The 21,670-nt window shown below is 46.5% G+C and overlaps 2 protein-coding genes across 2 annotated transcripts in view; one reads left to right on the forward strand and one right to left on the reverse strand.

Moving 5' to 3' along the window:
- LOC135056957 (zinc finger protein ZFP2-like) overlaps positions 1-4,654 on the forward strand; it is a 36,517-nt gene extending 31,863 nt beyond the window's left edge. The window contains exon 2 of the mRNA XM_063962751.1: positions 2,150-4,654. Within this exon, the coding sequence (XP_063818821.1) occupies positions 2,150-3,564 (1,415 nt within the window). The 3' untranslated portion in view covers positions 3,565-4,654. The remainder of the gene's footprint in view (positions 1-2,149) is intronic.
- The window catches only part of LOC135057020 (zinc finger protein 585A-like), a 305,581-nt gene that overhangs the window by 220,071 nt on the left and 63,840 nt on the right, over positions 1-21,670 (reverse strand). The window lies entirely within an intron of this gene.

Raw genomic sequence — 21,670 nt, forward strand, 5'->3', positions numbered from 1 at the left:
TATCGAATTTGGAAAAAATGTGTGTCTTGGTGTGAATCCAAGAAATTTCCTGCGGTGGAGTTTCAACTTGGACGTTTTCTCCTTTTCCTGCAAGCAGGTGTGGATATGGGCCTGAGATTGGGCTCTGTCAAAGTCCAGATCTCAGCTTTATCCATTTTTTTCCAGAAACAATTGGCTGTCCTTCCTGAGGTTCAGACCTTTTTGAAAGGGGTTCTGCACATCCAGCCTCCCTTTATGGCGCCAACGGCACCCTGGGATCAGATTGGTTTGAGCCTCTGCAGGAGGCTGAAATCAAGTTTCTCACGTGGAAGGCGGTCACTTTGTTGGCCTTGGCTTCTGCTCGACGTGTGTCGGAATTGGCGGCTTTGTCCTGTAAAAGTCACTATCTGGTCTTCCATGAAGATAGGGCGGATCTCAGGACTCGTCAACAGTTCCTTCCTAAGGTTGTGTCGGCTTTTCATATCAACCAACCTATTGTGGTGCCAGTGGCTACTGACTCCTCAATTGCTTCAAAGGCCTTGGATGTTGTGAGGGCTTTGAAGATTTATGTGAAGAGGACAGCTCGTCACAGAAAGTCTGACTCTGTTTGATCCAAAGGAAATTGGGTGTCCTACTTCTAAGCAGTCGATTTCACGCTGGATCAGGTTCACCATCCAGCATGCATATTCTACAGCAGGATTACCGTGTCCAAAATCTGTTAAAGCCCACTCTACTCGTAAGGTGGGTTCTTCCTGGGCGGCTGCCCAGGGAGTCTCTGCTTTACAGCTTTGCCGAGCAGCTACTAGGTCTGGATCGAACACGTTTGCTAAGTTTTACAAGTTCGATACTTTGGCCTCTGATGACCTCAAGTATGGTCAAGCAGTTCTGCAGGAGCCTGCGCGCTCTCCCTCTCGTTCCGGGAGCTTTGGTACATCCCCATGGTACTAATATGGACCCCAGCATCCTCTAGGACAGGGCTGGCCAAACCGGTCCTCGAGATCTACCAACAGTGCATGTTTTCCAGGCCTCCTGGAGATCTGTAGAATTGTCAGTTAGGAATGAATGCAGCACATCTTAATTAGTAATGACTACACCTGTGCACCAGCTAGGTAGTCTGGAAAATGTGAACTGTTGGTAGATCTCGAGGACCGGTTTGGCCAGCCCTGCTCTAGGATGTAAGAGAAAATAGGATTTTAATTACCTACCAGTAAATCCTTTTCTCGTAGTCTATAGAGGATGCTGGGCGCCTGCCCAGCACTTCTTTAACCTGCAGTGGTTATTTAGCTCAGTACTGCCTGGTTCCTAGGTAAGTTCTGCGTTCTTTACTGTTTCAGCTGTTGCTGAGTTTGTCCGGCATGTTGGCCGGATTTGCCTTGTTGTGTGAGCTGGTATGAATCTCGCCACGATCTGTGTATTTCCTTCTCTCGAAGTACGTTGTCTCCTAGGGCACAGTTTGTAGACTGAGTCTGGTAGGAGGGGCGTAGAGGGAGGAGCCAGCCCACACTCTTAAACTCTTAAAGTGCCAATGGCTCCTGGTGGACCTGTCTATACCCCATGGTACTAATATGGACCCAAGCATCCTCTACGGACTACGAGAAAAGGATTTACCGGTAGGTAATTAAAATCCTATTTTCACACCTACTTTGTTATAGGAAATTTACCTTACATAAGGGTGAGTAACACATATACAGGCTTACCCGCGTATGAGCACACACATAACATAAAGGAATGCTACCTTACCAATGCTTCCAGGAGTAACGTTAGGAGACATTTCTCTGACCCATCAGCTCATATGACTGATATTATTGTTCATCTAGAATCTCCAATAAATACGATATGTTCCCCATCCATTGTTTTACATTGGTGCTGACATAGGACTTGGAGAGTGACTACATATCCATTTATACTTCATGGTTAGTTACCAGTACAAGAGAGAGATATATCTAAGTCTTATTATAAAAGTACATTTGTTATTGTGAGTGTTCTCAGGAGGGTGGACACAATGATAGCCTGAGACACAATATTATAAAGCCTTCATTAAAAGTTATGTTTTATTATACATACACATTTACAATTAAGTATCCCAGAAAGTCGTCTTCTCCTATTGTTTACAAGATTGATATTGTTACAGAAAATGTCACATTTCCAAAATGTATTTTATTTCCAGCAGATGGACACACAAGCAGGAATAGCTCAGAAGGACATCTAATGTTCTCCCCGGATTGTGAAATAAAAGATAATGTCGGTAGACAGGATTCTCCAGGAGATAACCCCATTACCCCAATTATACATCCAGCTCTATCAGCTGATCCCTCTGATCCTGGGAAATGTTCTCCCGATCGCTCTGATATTGGAGCATCTGTTACAGCTCTGACAGTAGATACAGTGTTTCCCTGTTCTATAGATGCCAAATGTTTTACACAGAACACAAACCTTATTACCCATCAACCAGCTAAGGCAGATGAGAGGCCATTTCCATGTTCTGAGTGTGGGAAATGTTTTGCATACAAATCACAACTTGTTATACATCAGACAAGTCACACAGGTGAGAAGCCTTTTTCTTGCTCTGAGTGCGGGAAATGTTTTACCTGGAAATCAAATCTTGTTACACATCAGAGAAGTCACACAGGTGAGAAACCATTTCCATGTTCTGAGTGTGGGAAATGTTTTGCATACAAATCACAACTTGTTATACATCAGACAAGTCACACAGGTGAGAAGCCTTTTTCTTGCTCTGAGTGCGGGAAATGTTTTACCTGGAAATCAAATCTTATTAAACATCAGAGAAGTCACACAGGTGAGAAACCATTTCCATGTTCTGATTGTGGGAAATGTTTTGCATACAAATCAGATCTTGTTAAACATCAGAGAAGTCACACAGGTGAGAAGCCATTTTCTTGCTCTGAGTGCGGGAAATGTTTTACACTGAAATCAAATCTTGTTACACATCAGAGAAGTCACACAGGTGAGAAACCATTTCCATGTTCTGAGTGTGGGAAATGTTTTGCATACAAATCAGATCTTGTTAAACATCAGAGAAGTCACACAGGTGAGAAGCCATTTTCTTGCTCTGAGTGCGGGAAATGTTTTACACTGAAATCAAATCTTGTTACACATCAGAGAAGTCACACAGGTGAGAATCCATTTCCATGTTCTGAGTGTGAGAAATGTTTTGCATGCAAATCAAATCTTGTTACACATCAGAGAAGTCACACAAGTGAGAACCCATTTCCATGTTCTGAGTGTGGGAAATGTTTTTCCAAGAAATCACAACTTGCTACACATCAGGGGAGTCACACAGGTGAGAATCCATTTCCATGTTCTGAGTGTGAGAAATGTTTTGCACGCAAATCAAATCTTGTTGCACATCAGAGAAGTCATACAGGTGAGAAGCCATTTCCATGTTCTGAGTGTGAGAAATGTTTTGCACACAAATCAAATCTTGTTAAACATCAGAGAATTCACACTGGTGAGAAGCCATTTTCTTGCTCTGAGTGTTGGAAATGTTTTTCACAGAAATCACAACTTGTTACACATCAGCAAAGTCACACAAGGAAGAGGCAATTTCCATGTTCTGAGAAATAAGCTCTTGTTGCACACAATAGATGTCACTCAGGTGAGGAACCATTTTATTCTTCTAGAGTATACTTATCATTGCCATGTAACGTTCTTCAAGGTTCTTATCCTATCTCCCATGCTCTTTGCAATATACATGCTACCGCAGGGTGAAACAATTAGACGTCATGTCCTCGTTTACCACTGCTATGCCGATGACCTGTCTTTTGCTCTGGGTACTGAGAACCCAATACTAATCCTAAATGTCTAGCTGAGCTCCAGGTGTGGGTGATGCCAGTTGGCTGTGACTCAGTCCTGGTGAAACAGGTCCTTATGATAGAAGCTCACCAACAAAGGGCAGGGCTACAGCTCAGCTTTGCCTACCAACCAGACTTACACTTGGGGGTTCAGAGTTACAACATGCTGGGTGGTTCAGAGTTACAACATGCTGATCCTGTGCGGAATCTTGGTGTCCTGGATGGTGGAGTGACACTTAGACATCAGGTATCAGCCACAGTCAGATCCTCATCTGAGGAACATAGCCATACTCCTGCACTTAATTCCCTCAGGAGATCTACCTAGAGTCATACATGTACTTGTATCATCACACATAGACCACTAATATCCTCTACCTGGGTCTCCCAGCAAAAGAATTGCACCACTTGTAGCTTGTACAGAATGCAGCAGCCAGGATGTTACCTAATCAGCCCGTTCCTGCCACATAACACCCATCCTCTGCTCCCTCCACCGGCTGCCTGTAAGATGGTGACTCTACTACATAATCTGCTTACTGACTCTCCCAGCCCTACATGACCAGGGTCTATGGTACCAGGAGCAACTTCTGCCTCCTTACTGCCCTGCTTGCTTTCTTCCATCTGCAGGTGAAGGACTGTTGCCAGCAGTACCAAAAAAACCCAAGCATTGCTGAGATGTCAGGGGGAGACAGGATGATTGGCGGGGGCTGCCGGAGGCACTGTCTGTGGGTACTATTGTCCCCAATCAGCACTGAGGTGGCAGAGGGAGAACATGGCGGTGGCAGTAGTGGGGTCTCAGCAGGCAGTGTCTGTGTGGGCAATCTTGTCCTCAAGCAGCACTAATGTCAGAGGGGGAGACAGGATGGGTAGCAGTAGTGGGGGGGAGACAGGACGTTGGCAATAGTGGGGAGTTACAGGGTGGGTGGTAGTAGTGGGGGAGACAGGGTGGGAGGCAAAAGTGGGGAGAGACGGGGCGGGTGGTGGTAATACAGTAGCGGGGCTGCTGGAGGCAGTGTCTATGTGGGTAAACATGTCTCCAAGCAGCGCTGAGGTGTCAGGGAGACGGCGGTTGTCCACAGTGCTGTACCAGGGGCTGCTGGAGGCAGTAAAGAGGTGTATGGTCCCGCACAGAATAAGTTGATAATTAGATTTAATGATGATTATGCTTCCTTATTTCTAGTTAATCCCTTGTATGTAATAATTTATTATTTGTCAGCCTTTGTGTGTTCTGTGTAATAATCCTGAAAGAAGTGCTGCTACCGGTCTCCTATCATTTGTAGTAACTTGGAAAAGATGAGCTATGAGGTGCACTCTGGAAGCTTATAGGGGGTTAATCAGAGATGAACGCAGATGTGACATCACTCAGCCCCCTGGAAAATTGTCCAGGCCCATTCCACGTTAGCCCCTCAGGGATGCGACCACAATGTGTGTGCGTGGCTGCTGCGCCTGTGCGTTTTGCCACCACCAGCAAACTGCTGCGGGCCGCTATTGCGGCTCGGTCAGAATGACCCCCATAGGCTTTTGGCTCCTGATATGTATCTGTTTTACTTACCTGCAATACTAAAACATAACAAATTGTTTCTGTGCTTTAAAGGATATTTTATCCATGTTGTGCAGAGTAAAGTATTTTTTTAAGTTTAAAATATAGACAAAAATATGTGTATTAAATATATGAAATAAAGTCGTTTAAAAACAAAAGATTTCCGTTGAGTCTTTTTATTTGTCTGTGTATTATCTTATTATCAGATAATTGTTGCTATGGTGACAGAAACAATTTCCTGTTAATGTGTCATTGTATTGTTACTTTTGTGTCCACATAATATCAGTGTTGCTGTGTATAAATATCTCTGGTGTGTAAAGGTGGGTACACACGCTGCCATTGTGACTGTGCGATTTCCTTTGAACTGGCCGGAGCACAGAACCACCAATTGTGACTATATGTACTTGTGATTTTGGCTATGTCTGATTTTGACAGGTCATTAGAATATTGGGGTGACATTACAGGTGGGGGGGGGGGTCTCTGTAAATAAATAGTGGCAGACATTTTATATCAGTGCATTTATGTGGAGTGGGGGCGGTGGCCTGTCAGGAAGCTGCAATTACATCATGTGATTTCCTCTGATTTCCATATTCCCTTCTGGTGTGTGTGTGTGTGTGTGTGTGTGTGTGTGTGTGTGTGTGTGTGTATATATATATATACTGCTCAAAAAAATAAAGGGAACACTAAAATAACACATCCTAGATCTGAATGAATGAAATATTCTTATTAAATACCTTGTTCTTTACATAGCTGAATGTGCTGACAACAAAATCACACAAAAATGATCAATGGAAATCAAATTTATTAGCCCATGGAGGTCTGGATTTGGAGTCACACTCAAAATTAAAGTGGAAAAACACTACAGGCTGATCCAACTTTGATGTAATGTCCTTTAAACAAGTCAAAATGAGGTTCAGTAGTGTGTGTGGCCTCCTCGTGTCTGTATGACCTCACTACAACACCTGGGCATGCTCCTGATGAGGCGGTGGATGGTCTCCTGAGGGATCTCCTCCCAGACCTGGACTAAAGCATCCGCCAACTCCTGGACAGTCTGTGGTGCAATGTGGCGTTGGTGGATGGAGCGAGACATGATGTCCCAGATGTGCTCAATTGGATTCAGGTCTGGGGAATGGTCGGGCCAGTCCATAGCATCAATGCCTTCGTCTTGCAGCAACTGCTGACACACTCCAGCCACATGAGGTCTAGCATTGTCTTGCATTAGGAGGAACCCAGGGCCAACCGCAGCAGCATATGGTCTCACAAGGGGTCTGAGGATCTCATCTCGATACCTAATGGCAGTCGGGCTACCTCTGGCGAGCACATGGAGGGCTGTGCGGCCCCCCAAAGAAATGCCACTGCACACCATTACTGACCCACTGCCAAACCGGTCATTCTGGAGTATGTTGCAGGCAGCAGAACGTTCTCCTTAGCGTCTCCAGACTCTGTCAGGTCTGTCACATGTGCTCAGTGAAAACCTGCTTTCATCTGTGAAGAGCACAGGGCGCCAGTGGTGAATTTGCCAATCTTGGTGTTCTCTGGCAAATGCCAAACTTCCTGCACGGTGTTGGGCTGTAAGCACAACTCCCACCTGTGGACGTCGGGCCATCATACCACCCTCATGGAGTCTGTTTCTGATCATTTGAGTAGACACATGCACATTTGTGGCTTGCTGGAGGTCATTTTGCAGGTCTCTGGCAGTGCTCCTCCTGTTCCTCCTTGCACAAAGGCGGAGGTAGCGGTCCTGCTGCTGGGTTGTTGCCCTCCTACGGCCTCATGTACTGGTCTGTCTCCTGGTAGTGCCTCCATTCTCTAGACACTACGCTGACAGACACAGCAGACCTTCTTGCCACAGCTCGCATTGATGTACCATCCTGGATGTGCTGCACTACCTGAGCCACTTGTGTGGGTTGTAGACTCCGTCTCATGCTACCACTAGAGTGAAAGCACTGCCAGCCTTCAAAAGTGACCAAAACATCAGCCAGAAAGCATAGGAGCTGAGAAGTGGTCTGTGGTCACCACCTGCAGAACAACTCCTTTATTGGGGGCGTCTTGCTAATTGCTTATAATTTCCACCTGTTGTTTATGCCATTTGAACAACAGCATGTGAAATTGATTGTCAATCAGTGTTGCTTCCTAAGTGGACAGTTTCATTTCACAGAAGTGTGATTGACTTGGAGTTCCATTGTGTTGTTTAAGTGTTCCCTTTATTTTTTTGAGCAGTGTATATTTCATTTGTTTATTTTTGTTTTAAATAAGTTATGTCTTTTCAAAGGTTCAGGTTTATTTTTTTACTTGTAGGTGAATTAGGGTTGTTTTATTTAAAAAAAAAATTACCTGACCCTTGCCTGGAGATGTACATTTATGAAGGTATGGGAGATACCTGCTGCAGTCCCTTCTACTTGCATTTGGGAGGTACGGCTGTTTTGGGGAATTTAGCAGCAAATATTAAATGATACATTGGCTCCATAACGTCTCGCTGACCCTCTGATTTTTACAGAAATATGTTACAAAAATGACATTTGCATTAACAACCATTAATTAAACAAGAAAAACACCACCCATTTTTTTCCCAAAAAAACCTTTTATATATAAAAAACAAAAAAATCGCCAATTCTGGTCTGGACTCAGTGACTCTATCAGGAGAACAAGAGCCTTTTTAGCAATGACTATGCCAACAGTAAGCAGTAGAGGAATCAGGCGTATCCCACAGAATATCAGTGCTGTCACCATACATTGGGGAGAGAAGATAAAGTGCAGATTTCTGATCAGTGCTTTTAGAAGGAACACAAGAAGTGCATAGATCACAATGATCAGAAGTCCGGGACAATGAGGTCAAGAAACACAGTGGCCGCTTCTTATTGCGGGCTGCCCGTTCCCCGGTATTTACCACCATCAAGGGGTCACCATCAGCCCCCTGAACAGGGTGAAAATCTCCCTGAAGGGAAGGGGATAGCAGTGGGCAAGACCCTGGATATCGGGGTCAGCTCCCTGTGCTGACAAGCCAGATTGTGTGCTGGCTCCCTGAGCCCGGAGGCCATCTTGAGAGGCATGGTGCAGCGTTACCCCCACCCAGGTATTGTGCAGGTAGCTGCCTGGACTGCGGTTCCCCTCCCCAGTATGGCCAGCTGGTTTGCCCCCAGCTAGAACCTTCAGTTTGGGGTGCTGCTGGAGGATCCCCGTGTGTGCTTTCTAGGAGAGCTGCAGTGCTGGGTAGCTCACACATAGCGCTCCCTCTCCCTACCATGCTGCAGCAGAGCAGCTCTGTATCAGTGTAATGTATACTCACTGACGCATTGTCTCCCCTGGCATCATCTCACCTGCATGTTATCAGCTCTACAGCTCTCACAGCAGCATATTACTTCTATACTTCTATACATTATACCATGGAGAAATGTGTGGCTAAAACGCCAAGAAATACTAAAGGGTCTCAGAAAGAGAAGCCCCCTGTGGTCACCTTATCTCCTATTCCCTCCTCTTCCATCAGAGGTGATTCTTCGGACTCATTTGATCCTACTATTATTTTATTTATTTATTAGCAGTTTCTTATACAGCGCAGCATATTCCGTTGCACTTTACAATTAGAACAACAGTTATAGAACAAAACTGGGCGAAGACAGACAGAGGTAGGAGGGCCCTGCTCGCAAGCTTACACTCTATAGGGAAATAGGCATTGATACACAAGGATAGATGCTACCTATTCCATAATGGTCCACCAGATTGCTAGGTTCTTAATGGGTTGTATGATACGATCACCCAGCAATGTTGAAAGACAAGATATGTGAGATTATGTGGACTGTACAGAGAGGATGTAATTGGATAGGGAAGCATTGAAGGTGATGTGGGTGGGTCTGGAATTTGGTAGGCTTGTCTGAAGAGATGAGTTTTCTACCACTTGCTCTGCATCGGCTGAAAGGGCTAAAGAATTATCAGACATATTGTCCCCCTTACTTGACACTAAATTAGCCCCCCTCACCGAGGCCATGACCTCAGCGTCTGATAGGATCTCAACCCTGGAGGATGAGTTGCAGGAGGCAAAGAATCTATTACATACTTAGGATACCAATATGCTGGTGTTACAAGACAAATTGGAGGAACTTGAAAATTAGAACCGCCGGCTTAATCTGCACCTAATCAGTCTGCCGGAATCAGTAAGGCTTAAAGAGCTACTATATGTCGTATCATCATGGTTGCCTGAAGCTCTGGGGCTACCGTCAACAGCCAGACTGCTTCAAGTAGAGAGAGCTCACCGTATCAGCCCAGACCGTCATGATAAATCACAGTGCCCGTGTCCAGTTATATTTCGCCTTCTTAATTATCTTGACAAGGTAGAGATAATGGACACATACCGCAAACTGAAGGATCTCAAGTATGAGGACACCCGAATCCTCTTGTTTCAGGACTTCTCATTCCAAGTATATGCTAAACGCTGGGAATTCTCTCCAATCTGTACCGAGATGTTCTCAAAGGGCATCCGATTTGCACTTTTCTACCCTGCCAAACTTTGAGTTCATCATGATGACATTATATCCTTCTTTGAAACTCCTCAAGCCGCAAATAACTTTTTGTCCTCATTGAACTCTTCTAGATCCTCTTCTGCTGACACGAACTGATGTCTAGATCTGATAAGTATCGGAATTACTATTTGTAATATAAGTTTGCTTTGTGATGTCAGGGAGGACCAAGCTTGTTCTGCCTGCCTGTCGGGATTGGAGCTTAGTGCTCCCTCTCTCTTTTTTTTTTTTAATGTTTTTTTTATGCTGCGGGGTACACTGGGCTCCACAAGGATTAACATTGGGGTGTAGAGTAGGATCTTGATCCGAGGCGCCAACAGGCTCAAAGCTTTTGACTGTTCCCAAGATGCACAGCGCCGCCTCCTCTATAAACCCGCCTCCATGCACAGGAGCTCAGTTTGTAAGTTGGTGCCATGCAGTAAGCAGGCACTTATCAGGAGGGCTGCCTATAGCTTTTTTTAAAGAAAAGACATAAGAATTCTTCTAACAAGACTTCAGGGCTGCAGCATGTAAAGTCTCAGACTTTTTTGACTGCAGCTCCATCACCCCCAGCGGCGCTGTATACTCCCGCGCCCTGGTTGCCGGGTCACTGCAGCCGAGGCTCTGGTTCCTTCCAAACATCAGTCACACACACCGCAGTCCTCCCGGATCGTGGGGCCACAGAAACAGGGGAGGTAAGGGGTCTCTTTGGCCGTACTTTACTGCGATCCAGCGTGGCCGTGCGCACGCTGGCGTGGACACTGTTATTGGGCAGCCCCTCCATTAGCCACCAGGGACAATAACATGGCACAGGTCTGGGTTTTTTCTAATGTAAATAATCCCACTTTTCAATGCCCACAGCACCTGGTGGGGATGCCAGCAGGTGGAGCAGGTTTGACCTGTGGCACCTCTCCCAGTCCCAATTGCACCATTTCTGCAAATGTTCCTGCCCTGGAGCTGCATTTCTCTCCCTCACTCCCTGTCAGCATCCATCACTGTTAGGGTCTCCTGCTCTGTGCTGCCACGTCGTCATGGCAACCGGGAGAAAAGTGCAAGCGGAGTAACCTGAGCGCAGCTGATACTCCAGTTCGTGGTCTTTTGCTGTGCAGTGGTTACAGGCTCTGTGCACGGCAGGGGATCCGGTGCTGGTTTTTGTGCTCACAGTCTGTGAGGTCTGAGTGGGGCGTGGACAGCACCTGCTTTATAAACCCTCTTCTCAGGTTAGGCTGATGCTGCTGAATCTTTGTTGGTTAGTTAGTTCCTGAAAGTTAGCCAGTACTGTGTAGCTTTGTATTTGTTCTTGCTTACTGCAAATAGGCCTGGGGATTTGGTACTACACTCTGCCAATCCAGACCTAGCAGTAAGACTGGAGTCAGTCGTTTAACTTGCTGGGGTTCTTTTGCTACTCTGTGAACTTAGCAAGTTTGCGGCTGTATTCTCAGATTTGCCTGCCTAAATCCATTCTCACTGTGCAAGGAGTTCAGGTGTCAGTTTAGTGGCAGTAAGCTGAACCTGTGCACTGCAAGTGAGGATTAGGATTGTGGAGACTCTCCTTGTGTCTATCATTCCATCTCTGACCAAGGAGTTTACTGCCACACCCGTTGGTAACCCTTTAGGGTTTTGCTGTTGCCCTTAGCAACAGCATTTCGGGTTCTCTACGTATTAAAACACAACATCTTGCTTTTCCCATCTGAGCATTCCTAATACTAGGGAGACACCTAGTTTCTTAGCCTCTGGGCTTCTCTGTTCACTTTGTGTTTATTTTGTTACCCTATCACCTTCTGTGTACATAATGTCATATTCCCCAGTCTGTCTGTGAGTTCATTTGTTTTGCATACCTATCCGTTCAGACACCAGTACATTCCTGCAGGCACTGGTGTGCATAACATATTCAGCAGCCTAATACTCCTGTTGAAATTTTGTGGGAATATGGAGCATACCCCTCAAAATACGTTGCAACAGGTGGTTGATCAGGTGCAGGTCCTGACTCGACAATTTAATGATTTGTCCATTAAAATGCAGACCTCCCAGGCCGCTGGCAGAGCTCCCGCAGCAGCAGCACCTTCATGGGTTAAGGAGCCGAAAGTAAATCTCCCGGATCGTTTTTCTGGAGATCGCTCGCAGTTCTTTTGTTTCAAGGAGAGCTGCAAGCTATACTTCCGGCTTAGGCCTCAGTCTTCTGGGTCGGAGATTCAGCGGGTGGGCATAGTGATTTCCTTGCTACAAGGAGACCCACAGGTCTGGGCATATGGGTTGCAGCCTGACTGTCCGTCGCTTAAAAGTGTTGATGCTTTTTTTACGGCACTGGGCATGTTGTATGATGACCCTGACAAGACAGCCTCAGCCGAGGCTCAGATTTCGATCCTTAAGCAAGGGCGAAGGCCAGTTGAGGTTTACTGTACGGAGTTTCGGAGGTTGGCCCATGATACCCAGTGGAATGACCCAGCCCTGAGACACCAGTACCGAAGAGGTCTTTCTAACCAGATAAAAGACCAACTGGTACAATATCCCTTGCCTGATAGCTTGGATCAGCTCATGCAGTTATCCATCTGGGTGGATAGACGGCTGAGAGAGCGTAGGCTTGAAAGGGAGACCGAGGTTTCCTTCTTTCCCAAGGGAACCTCAGACTCTGAGGAATTTTCCGAGGAGCCTATGCAGATTGGGGCTACCCGCCTCTCCTCGCGTGAGAAGACGCGGAGGAGACAGCAGGGGTTGTGTTTGTACTGTGGGAATAAAGGTCATGTGGTAGTATCATGCCCAGAAAAGCCGGAAAACTTCAGGGCCTGAGGGTGATGGGAAATATCCTGTCAGGCCAGAAGTCAGAATTTCCCAAGAAGACTTATCATTCCGGTGACCTTGAAGATCCTCGGTCAAACTGTCAAGACTGAGGCTTTTGTGGACAGTGGGGCCGACGGGGTTTTTATGGACCGCCAATTCGCCCTGAAACACTCTGTTCCCTTAGTACCCTTGGCATTGGAAATTGAGATTTGTGGGTTAAACGGGGAACCATTATCCCAAGGTAAAATTACCTCTTGCACTAGCCAGATTTCTTTGTTTATTGGAGCCACACACTCTGAAAAATTGTCCTTTTATGTGACTGTCTGTACTTTTGCCCCATTGGTGTTGGGGTTACCCTGGTAAAGAGCCCACAATCCTCAATTTGACTGGGTCTCTGGGGAGATTCTTAGTTGGGGTACTGATTGTTTCAGGAGTTGCTTGAGCCTTCCAGTCAGGCTCTCGCAGCTAAGTTTGCCAGGATTGCCAGGGTGTTATGCAGATTTTGCGGACGTGTTCTCCAAAAAAGTTGCAGAGGTACTACCTCCCCATCGCCCCTATGACTGTGCCATTGATTTGATGCCGAATGCTAAGCTTTCCAAGTGCAGGTTGTACTCCCTGTCACGTCCTGAGACTCAGGCTATGGCAGAGTACATCCAGGAGAACTTGGCTAAGGGATTTATCAGACCTTCACAGTCTCCAGTTGGATCGGGGTTCTTCTTCGTGGGTAAAAAGGACGGTTCGTTGCGACCCTGCATCGACTTCAGGGAATTGAACCGTATCACTATTAAAAACTCATACCCACTGCCTCTCATTTTCGGTCTTGTTTGACCAGCTTCGTACTGCCACCATTTTTTCTAAGATTGTACGCCCCGCGTAGGTCAATCTAATCCGAATAAGAGAGGGGGATGAATGGAAGACTGCCTTTAATACCCACTCAGGGCATTATGAATATTTGGTGATGCCTTTTGGGCTCTGTAATGCCCCGGCAGTCTTCCAGGATTTCATGAACGATGTACTCAGGGAATATTTGGATAGATTCTTAGTTGTATACTTAGATGACATCCTAATCTTCTCCCATTCCCTGGAGGAACATCGGAAGCATGTACGCTTAGTCCTCCAGAAACTCGGAGACCACCGGGTTGGGGCGAAGCTGGAGAAGTGCGAATTTGAAGTTCAGCAAATCGCATTTCTAGGATATATTATCTCCCCAGAAGGTTTCCAAATGGAGGGTTCCAAGGTACAGGCAGTCCTGGATTGGGTGCAGCCCACTAGTTTGATGGCGCTTCAGCGTTTCCTGGGCTTTGCAAATTTTTATAGACGATTTATCGCTGGGTTTTCGTCTATAGTGGCGCCCTTGGTGGCACTCACTAAGAAAGGGGCGGATGTTGCTCACTGGTCTTGTGAGGCTAAAGCGGCTTTTGCCCGTCTCAAAGGGGCATTTGTCTCGGCCAAGGTGCTGCGACACCCATATCCAGAGCGTCCTTTTGTGGTGGAGGTGGATGCCTCTGAGATGGGTATTGGGGCAGTGCTCTCTCAGATGGGAGTGTCTGATAATCGCCTTCATCCCTGTGCTTACTTTTCCCGTGAATTTTCGCCTGCCGAGATGAATTATGACGTGGGTAACCGGGAATTGTTGGCTATTAAGGATGCACTCGAGGAGTGGAGACACTGGCTTGAGGGGGCTAAGTTTGTGGTCTCAATTCTCACCGACCATAAGAATCTGGCATATTTAGAGTCAGCGAAGCGTCTCAATGCCAGGCAGGCACGATGGGCTTTGTTTTTTGCTCGCTTTAATTTTTTGATAACTTATCGCCCTGGGTCAAAAAACATCAAGGCTGATGCGCTCTCGCTGAGTTTTGCTCCAATCCAGGACACCACCGAGGAGCCGTTGCCCATTGTGTCCCCATCATGTATTAAAGTGGGCATTACCCAGGACCTCTTGTCATTAGTCCTTAGAGCACAGGAGCAGGCTCCTCCAGACCTTCCGGTAGGTCTTTTGTTTGTGCCTCCTAGGTTAAGACAGCGAGTGTTCCTGGAATTCCATGCCAAGAAGTCGTCAGGTCACCCGGGTATTGCCAGAACTCGGGAGTTGCTATCTAGGGCGGTGTGGTGGTCCTCGGTGGCTAAGGATGTGGATCAGTGGGTTCGGGCATGTGACACCTGTGCCCGAAATAAGACTCCTAGAGGGGTTCCTGTTGGCCCATTACATCCACTCTCTATTCCATCTAAGCCATGGACCCACATTTCAATGGATTTTGTGGTGGACTTGCCCAAATCCTCGGGGATGACAGCCAACTGGGTTGTCGTTGACAGGTTTTCGAAGATGGCGCACTTCGTTCCACTGGTTGGGCTGCCATCGGCCAGACGCCTGTCTGAATTATTTATGCTGCATGTTGTGCGTCTCCACGGGTTGCCACTTGATGTGGTCTCTGACCGCGGATCCCAGTTTGTGGCCAAATTCTGGAGGGCATTTTGTTTTCCGATCTCCAGATTTCTGTCAGCTTGTCGTCAGGCTACCATCCGCAGTCTAATGGGCAGACTGAAAGGGTGAACCAGTCCTTGGAGCAGTTCCTCAGGTGTTATGTCTCCAAGTGTCAGACTGACTGGGTTGCTCATCTGTCCATGGCGGAGTTTGCCTATAACAACGCGGCTCACTCTGCTACAGGGATCTCTCCCTTCCTTTGTGTGTATGGGCATCATCCTAAGGCCAATTCTTTTGACCCCCTGGACTCCACGCCTGGTGGTTCCTCTGTGGTTTCGGTCCTTAGAGGTATTTGGAGGAAAGTGAAGAAAGCCCTTGTGTCTGTGTCATTAGTGACCAAAAGGGTTTTTGATAAGCGGAAAAGACCCTGCAGCTTCAAATTAGGAGACTTCGTCTGGTTGTCTACCAAGAATTTGAAGTTGAGACAGCCATCTCATAAGTTAGGCCCCCGGTTCATCGGCCCTTATAAGATCACCAGGGTTATGAATCCGGTGGCATTTCAGTTAGATCTACCCCGTTCTTTGGGTATCAATAAAACATTTCATTGTTCCCTTTTAAAACGGGCGATTAGTAATCCTTCTTCCAGTGGAAGACCTTCCCCTCTTCTGATACGTGGCCAGAGGGAGTTTGTTGTTGAAAGGATTCTTGACTCCAAGATGGTTCGGGGTCGGCTGTCATTTTTGGTGCACTGGAAGGGGTATGGCCCGGAGGAGCGGTCGTGGGTGCTCAGTTGTGATCTTCATGCCCCTAGACTGATACGCTCTTTCTTCTCGCAGTTCCCCGATAAACCCGGTGGTAGGGGTTCTTTGACCCCTCGTCACAGGGGGGGGTACTGTTAGGGTCTCCTGCTCTGTGCTGCCACGTCGTCATGGCAACCGGGAGACAAGTGCAAGCGGAGTAACCTGAGCGCAGCTGATACTCCGGTTCGGGTCTTTTGCTGTGCAGTGGTTACAGGCTCTGTGCACGGCAGGGGATCCGGTGCTGGTTTTAGTGCTCACAGTCTGTGAGGTCTGAGTGGGGCGTGGACAGCACCTGCTTTATAAACCCTCTTCTCAGGTTAAGCAGATGCTGCTGAATCTTTGTTGGTTAGTTAGTTCCTGAAAGTTAGCCAGTACTGTGTAGCTTTGTATTTGTTGTTGCTTACTGCAAATAGGCCTGGGGATCTGGTACTACACTCTGCCAATCCAGACCTAGCAGTAGACTGGAGTCAGTTGTTTAACTTGCCCGGGTCCTTTTGCTACTCTGTGAACTTAGCAAGTTTGCGGCTGTATTCTCAGATTTGGCTGCCTAAATCCATTCTCACTGTGCAAGGAGTTCAGGTGTCAGTTTAGTGGCATTAAGCTGAACCTGTGCACTGTAAGTGAGGATTAGGATTGTGGAGACTCTTCTTGTGTCTATCATTCCATCTCTGACCAAGGAGTTTACTGCCACACCCGTTGGTAACCCTTTAGGGTTTTGCTGTTGCCCTTAGCAACAGCATTTCGGGTTCTCTACGTATTAAAACACAACATCTTGCTTTTCCCATCTGAGCATTCCTAATACTAGGGAGACACCCAGTTTCTTAGCCTCTGGGCTTCTCTGTTCACTTTGTGTTTATTTTGTTACCCTATCACCTTCTGTGTACATAATGTCATATTCCCCAGTCTGTCTGTGAGTTCATTTGTTTTTCATACCTATCCGTTCAGACACCAGTACATTCCTGCAGGCACTGGTGTGCATAACAATCACAGACAGAGCTCAGCTGTTCCTGGGACTGCTGGAGCAAATCCTCCTCTGTAAAGCCACCTGATCGCCTGCGCTGTGCTTATTACAGGACACTTAAGTATTCTACCTGTCACTGGGACAGTGTTAGTTAAGAAAGTGTGCATACATTCAGGGTTGTGTGGTACAAACACCCTGTGATATACATCCAGTATCTACTGTGCTTTGTTATATCTATTGTTGACATATATAGCTATACTGAGTATTACTTTGTATTGCTAGTCCAGTGCAGTTTTATGGTACATAACTTCTGCATGGTACGTTTGCGTGGCTGCCTTATTGGGGTATTTAATTCAGCATGCTACTCCTATATTACTGTACCTGAGGTGGGCTAAGTGTTTCAGGTTTTTCTGTTTAATATAGGATTGGTCTCACAAGGTATACTTACAGTGTGTTTTTACTTGTGATCTATAGTCACTATATATCTCTAGAACTCCCGGTTTGTGCTGTCATAGCTTTCACTGCGGGGTTCTTGCTAGATATATCGCTGATTAGACTTGTGCCAGGTTACCCGATATTGTGCACATTAGTATGTCAGCTACACGTGGCAACGGTGCTGGGGCTTCTCCCACATTGCATGGTGGTGATGCCGCAGACGCTTTGGAGGACAATATGGCAGCTAAGAGTTCAGGTTCAGAGGGTTCCTTACCCCCCAGTGTGTCTGTAGCACCGGGGGCATCACAGGACCCACCTTGGGCTACATTTCCCACACTAAAACACGCTTGTAACTAAATTGGCGCCCCCTGCTGGACCACCTGTGCCACTGCAGCAGTTTATGGTCCCTGCTATTAATCCGCCATGGGCAGATCATATCTCCACCCAGTTAAAGCATTTGAACCGGTCATTGATTAAATCTAAGTGTCAATCTCCCCCACCTAAGACTAAGTCATCTTCTAAAAGGGCCATTACCTCCTCCCAATCCACTGTTATCCCGGACACATCCTCTAAGGAGGATGGTGCATATACTTATCCCACAGACAAGGACACAGATGTTTCTGATGGGGAAGGGAAGTCATTGGTGGATGTCACGGATATGATTGAAGCAATCAGTCTCATTCTTCAGGTGTCTGATGTTCCTGAGCTGAGGCTGTCTCTAAGAAACCGGATAGGTTTAAACGTAAGAAGGTGGTAGTACAGGTGTCTCTGGCTCAGAGAGGTAAGGGGTACTATTCACTGCTGTTCCCAGTCCCAAAACCGAATGGGTCCTCACGGCCCATTTTCAATCTGAAGTCCTTGAACAAGCATGTGCGGATCTCCAAGTTTTGTATGGAAACTCTGCACTCTATTGTTCTGGCCTTGGAGCCTGGGGACTATATGGTCTCCCTGGATATACAGGATGCCTACCTACATATTCCTATTGCAGTATCTCATCAGCAGTACCTGAGGTTTGCGGTGGGCAACCTTCATTACCAATTTCGGGCATTACCCTTTGGTTTGACAATGGCTCCCCAAGTTTTCACCAAAGTTATGGCGGTCATGACGGCTACACTCCGCTGTCAAGGGGTCAGGATGCTACCGTACTTGGACGATTTATTGATCCTGGCAAATTCCCCAGAACTTCTCCTGTGTCATCTCGATCTGACGGTCCAGTGCATGAAGGCCCACGGGTGGCTGATCAACTGGAAGAAATCCTCCCTGGTTCCTGGAAGCGTTATTGGACACTCACAACCAACGGTTGTTCCTGTCTTAGGAGAAAGTCCTGAAGCTTCAGGACAGGATTCGATGCTTCCTATCTCATCCGCAAGTGTCGATACATTCGTCAATGCAAGTGCTAGGTCTCATGGTGTCAGCTTTCGACATGGTGGAGTATGCTCAATCCCACTCTCTCCCTCTGCAGAAGTTAATTCTGACCAATTGGGACGGCCTGCCTCACCAGATCAGATCTCACATGATCTCCTTGTCTCTGGAGGTCCACCTGTCACTAAGCTGGTGGCTCCAGGACCAGTGATTGAGCAGGGGTCGTCCCTTCTGGATATCCAACTGGGTCCTTCTGATGACGGATGCCAGTCTGAGAGATTGGGGCGCGGTGTTGGAACAACACTCTCTTCAGGGTCGGTGGACCAAGAAAGAGTCTGTACTCTCCATCAATATTCTGGAACTGCGGGCAGTGTTCAATGCATTGACAATGGCCCAGCATCTAATACAGAACAGACCTGTTAAAGTACAATCGGACAACACCACCACAGTGGCATACATAAGTCATCAAGGCGGCACTGGAAGTCGCATGGCTATGAGGGAAGTATCACGGATTCTTCAGTGGGTGGAGCGCCATCTGCCAGCCATATCCGCAGGGTTCATTCTGGGCGTCCTGAACTGGGAAGCGGGCTATCTCAGTCGTCAGAACGTACACGCCGGGGAGTGGAACCTCCATCCAGAGTTGTTTTAGCTTCTCGTGGACACGTGGGGTCTTCCGGATGTGGATCTGATGGCGTCTCGACACAATCACAAGGTTCCGGTCTTCGGAGCAAGGACAAGGGATCCTCAAGCTGCATTCGTGGATGCTCTGTCAATTCCATGGAACTTTCAGCTACCGTATGTGTTCCCGCCAGTGTCTCTCCTGCCTAGAGTAATACGGAAGTTCAAGCAAGAAGGAGGAAACCTGCTGCTGGTTGCTCCATCGTGGCCCAGACGGCACTGGTTCTCCAATCTACTGGGTCTCTCGTGGGATCGTTCCCTTCTACTTCCACAACGACCAGACCTCCTCATTCAGGGCCCTTGTGTTTACCAGAATTTGGCCCATCTGGCTTTGACGGCATGGCTCTTTAAGCTTCCGTCCTGAGGGCCAAGGGTTTTTCTGAGGCAGTCGTTCAAACTATGTTGAAGGCCTGTAAGCTGGCTTCTGCTCGGATCTACCATAGGGTCTGGAATGCTTACTTTACTTGGTGTGCGTCTCACAATCATGATGTTTTCAAGTTTAGTACGGCCAAACTATTGACCTTTTTACAACAGGGCCTGAACTTAGGCCTGAGTCTGGCCTCCCTCAAGGTTCACATATCTGCCTTGTTGGTTTGGTTTCAGAGAAAAATTGCTAGTTGCGGATTCAGCCTCCTTATGTGCCACCTGTGGCCCCTTGGGACTTGTCTGTGGTTTTGGAGACCTTTACAAGAGTCTCCGTTTGAGCCTCTTGCCTCTGCTGACCTTAAGTGGCTTTTCCTTAAGGTGCTATTCTTGCTGGCGATTGCTTCAGCTAGAAGGGTCTCGGACTTGGGTGCCTTATCCTGTAAGTCTCCCTATTTGATTTTTCACCATGACCAGGCAGTTCTTAGAACGCGGCCAGGTTATTTACCTAAGGTGCTGTCTTCCTTCCACCTTAACCAGAAGATTGTGGTTCCAGCCTTTAATTCTCCTGAGTTGTCTACCAAAGAGCAGTTTTTGGACATTGTATGGGCCCTCCATATCTATGTGACGAAAACTTCCTCCATTAGGAAATCTGATTCTCTTTTTGTGGTGTTTGGTTTTCACAAACGTGGCTGGTCTGCTTCCAAGCAGACTTTGGCCAGATGGATTAGAATGGCGATTGCACATGCTTATGTACAGTCTGCAGTAAATTGTTGAATACACCGTTGGCGCTCCCACTCTAAGAAAATTACGTGAAAGTCTTAATGGATAGTTCAAAAATAAATTCTGTGTTTCACTTGGAAAATTCTTTTTTTCTTTTTCTTCTTTCTAGATGACAATTCTTCTCACCATAACTAGTTCAGAATTATTCCTTATATGGAGGTATTTGTCATAAAGAGAAGAGAAAAGCACATATAGTGAAGTAGTTCAAAAAAGTTGGTTTATTTAGTTAAAATTCATAAGATATTCGTATCCAATAAAAGTGACAGATTCACTGTATAGTAAAATTGGAACCGTACCGTGTCAGGCTCCCAGCATGGAGCGATGAGAAGAGCAAAAATTGGAAGGTTCCGGAATTCCTTCCTCCTCCCCTCATGCAAAACACCGGCCGCAGGACCTGGTAGGGTTCTCCTGGTACTTTAGATGCAGGTAGATGGATCATGCAGTGCCCCAACGCGTTTCGAGTTGTATCTAACTCTTCCTCAGGGCAGAATGATCCATACCTGCACACATCCTCTTTTTATACTACATTTGACCCGGAAGTAGAAACATACTTCCTGTTGATTACTATTTTAAAGGTCATTAAATTCTTTATCCTAACATATTCCTTAATTTCTTGGTATTTATAGCACTGGAGATATAATGTCTGTATTGTAGAATGATATAAAATAAACAAGCAAATAATGTTGGATATTAAACTGCTTCCTGTGTGATGTCACATAGATCCAGTGAAGGTGGATCTTCTTCTGCAGCAGGGTTTTTATTGGAAACGCTTTGCGTTCCATTCACGTCCGTGCCCGGAAGCGACGTGCGTTCCACCGCCGAGGGGACACACGCACTTCCGGGAATGGTGCGGCCGGTTGAATTTCACTTCCCTGCGTTCCAACAAGAAAAGGGGCAGCTTCCTATTGCCCAAAGTAATTCCCTGCTGTGGCTACCATGATACATAGGAACTTGCCCATATATATACAGAGTGCAAGTATATGTACATGCATATTTGATAAAGCGTATATAACGTATGAAAATATAGATAAAAAAACAAATAAAACCAGCAGAGGCAGATAAAAGAAGTCATAAAATTACAGTTTGCATAAAATATTCATATTCATAATGTACATGAGATGATTTAGAGGAACCATTTTACTTCAAATTCCTTGTTTAGCCCCTCAGGGGCAATGGTTTTTAGATTAAAAATCCATTTCATTTCTGCTTTTGCTAATAAACTCTCCGAGTCCCTGTCTTTCCAATTGATTTTTACATTTTGGATTCCTAT

This window comes from Pseudophryne corroboree, chromosome 3, assembly GCF_028390025.1.
Source record: "Pseudophryne corroboree isolate aPseCor3 chromosome 3, aPseCor3.hap2, whole genome shotgun sequence".
Taxonomy (NCBI): Eukaryota; Metazoa; Chordata; class Amphibia; order Anura; family Myobatrachidae; genus Pseudophryne; species Pseudophryne corroboree.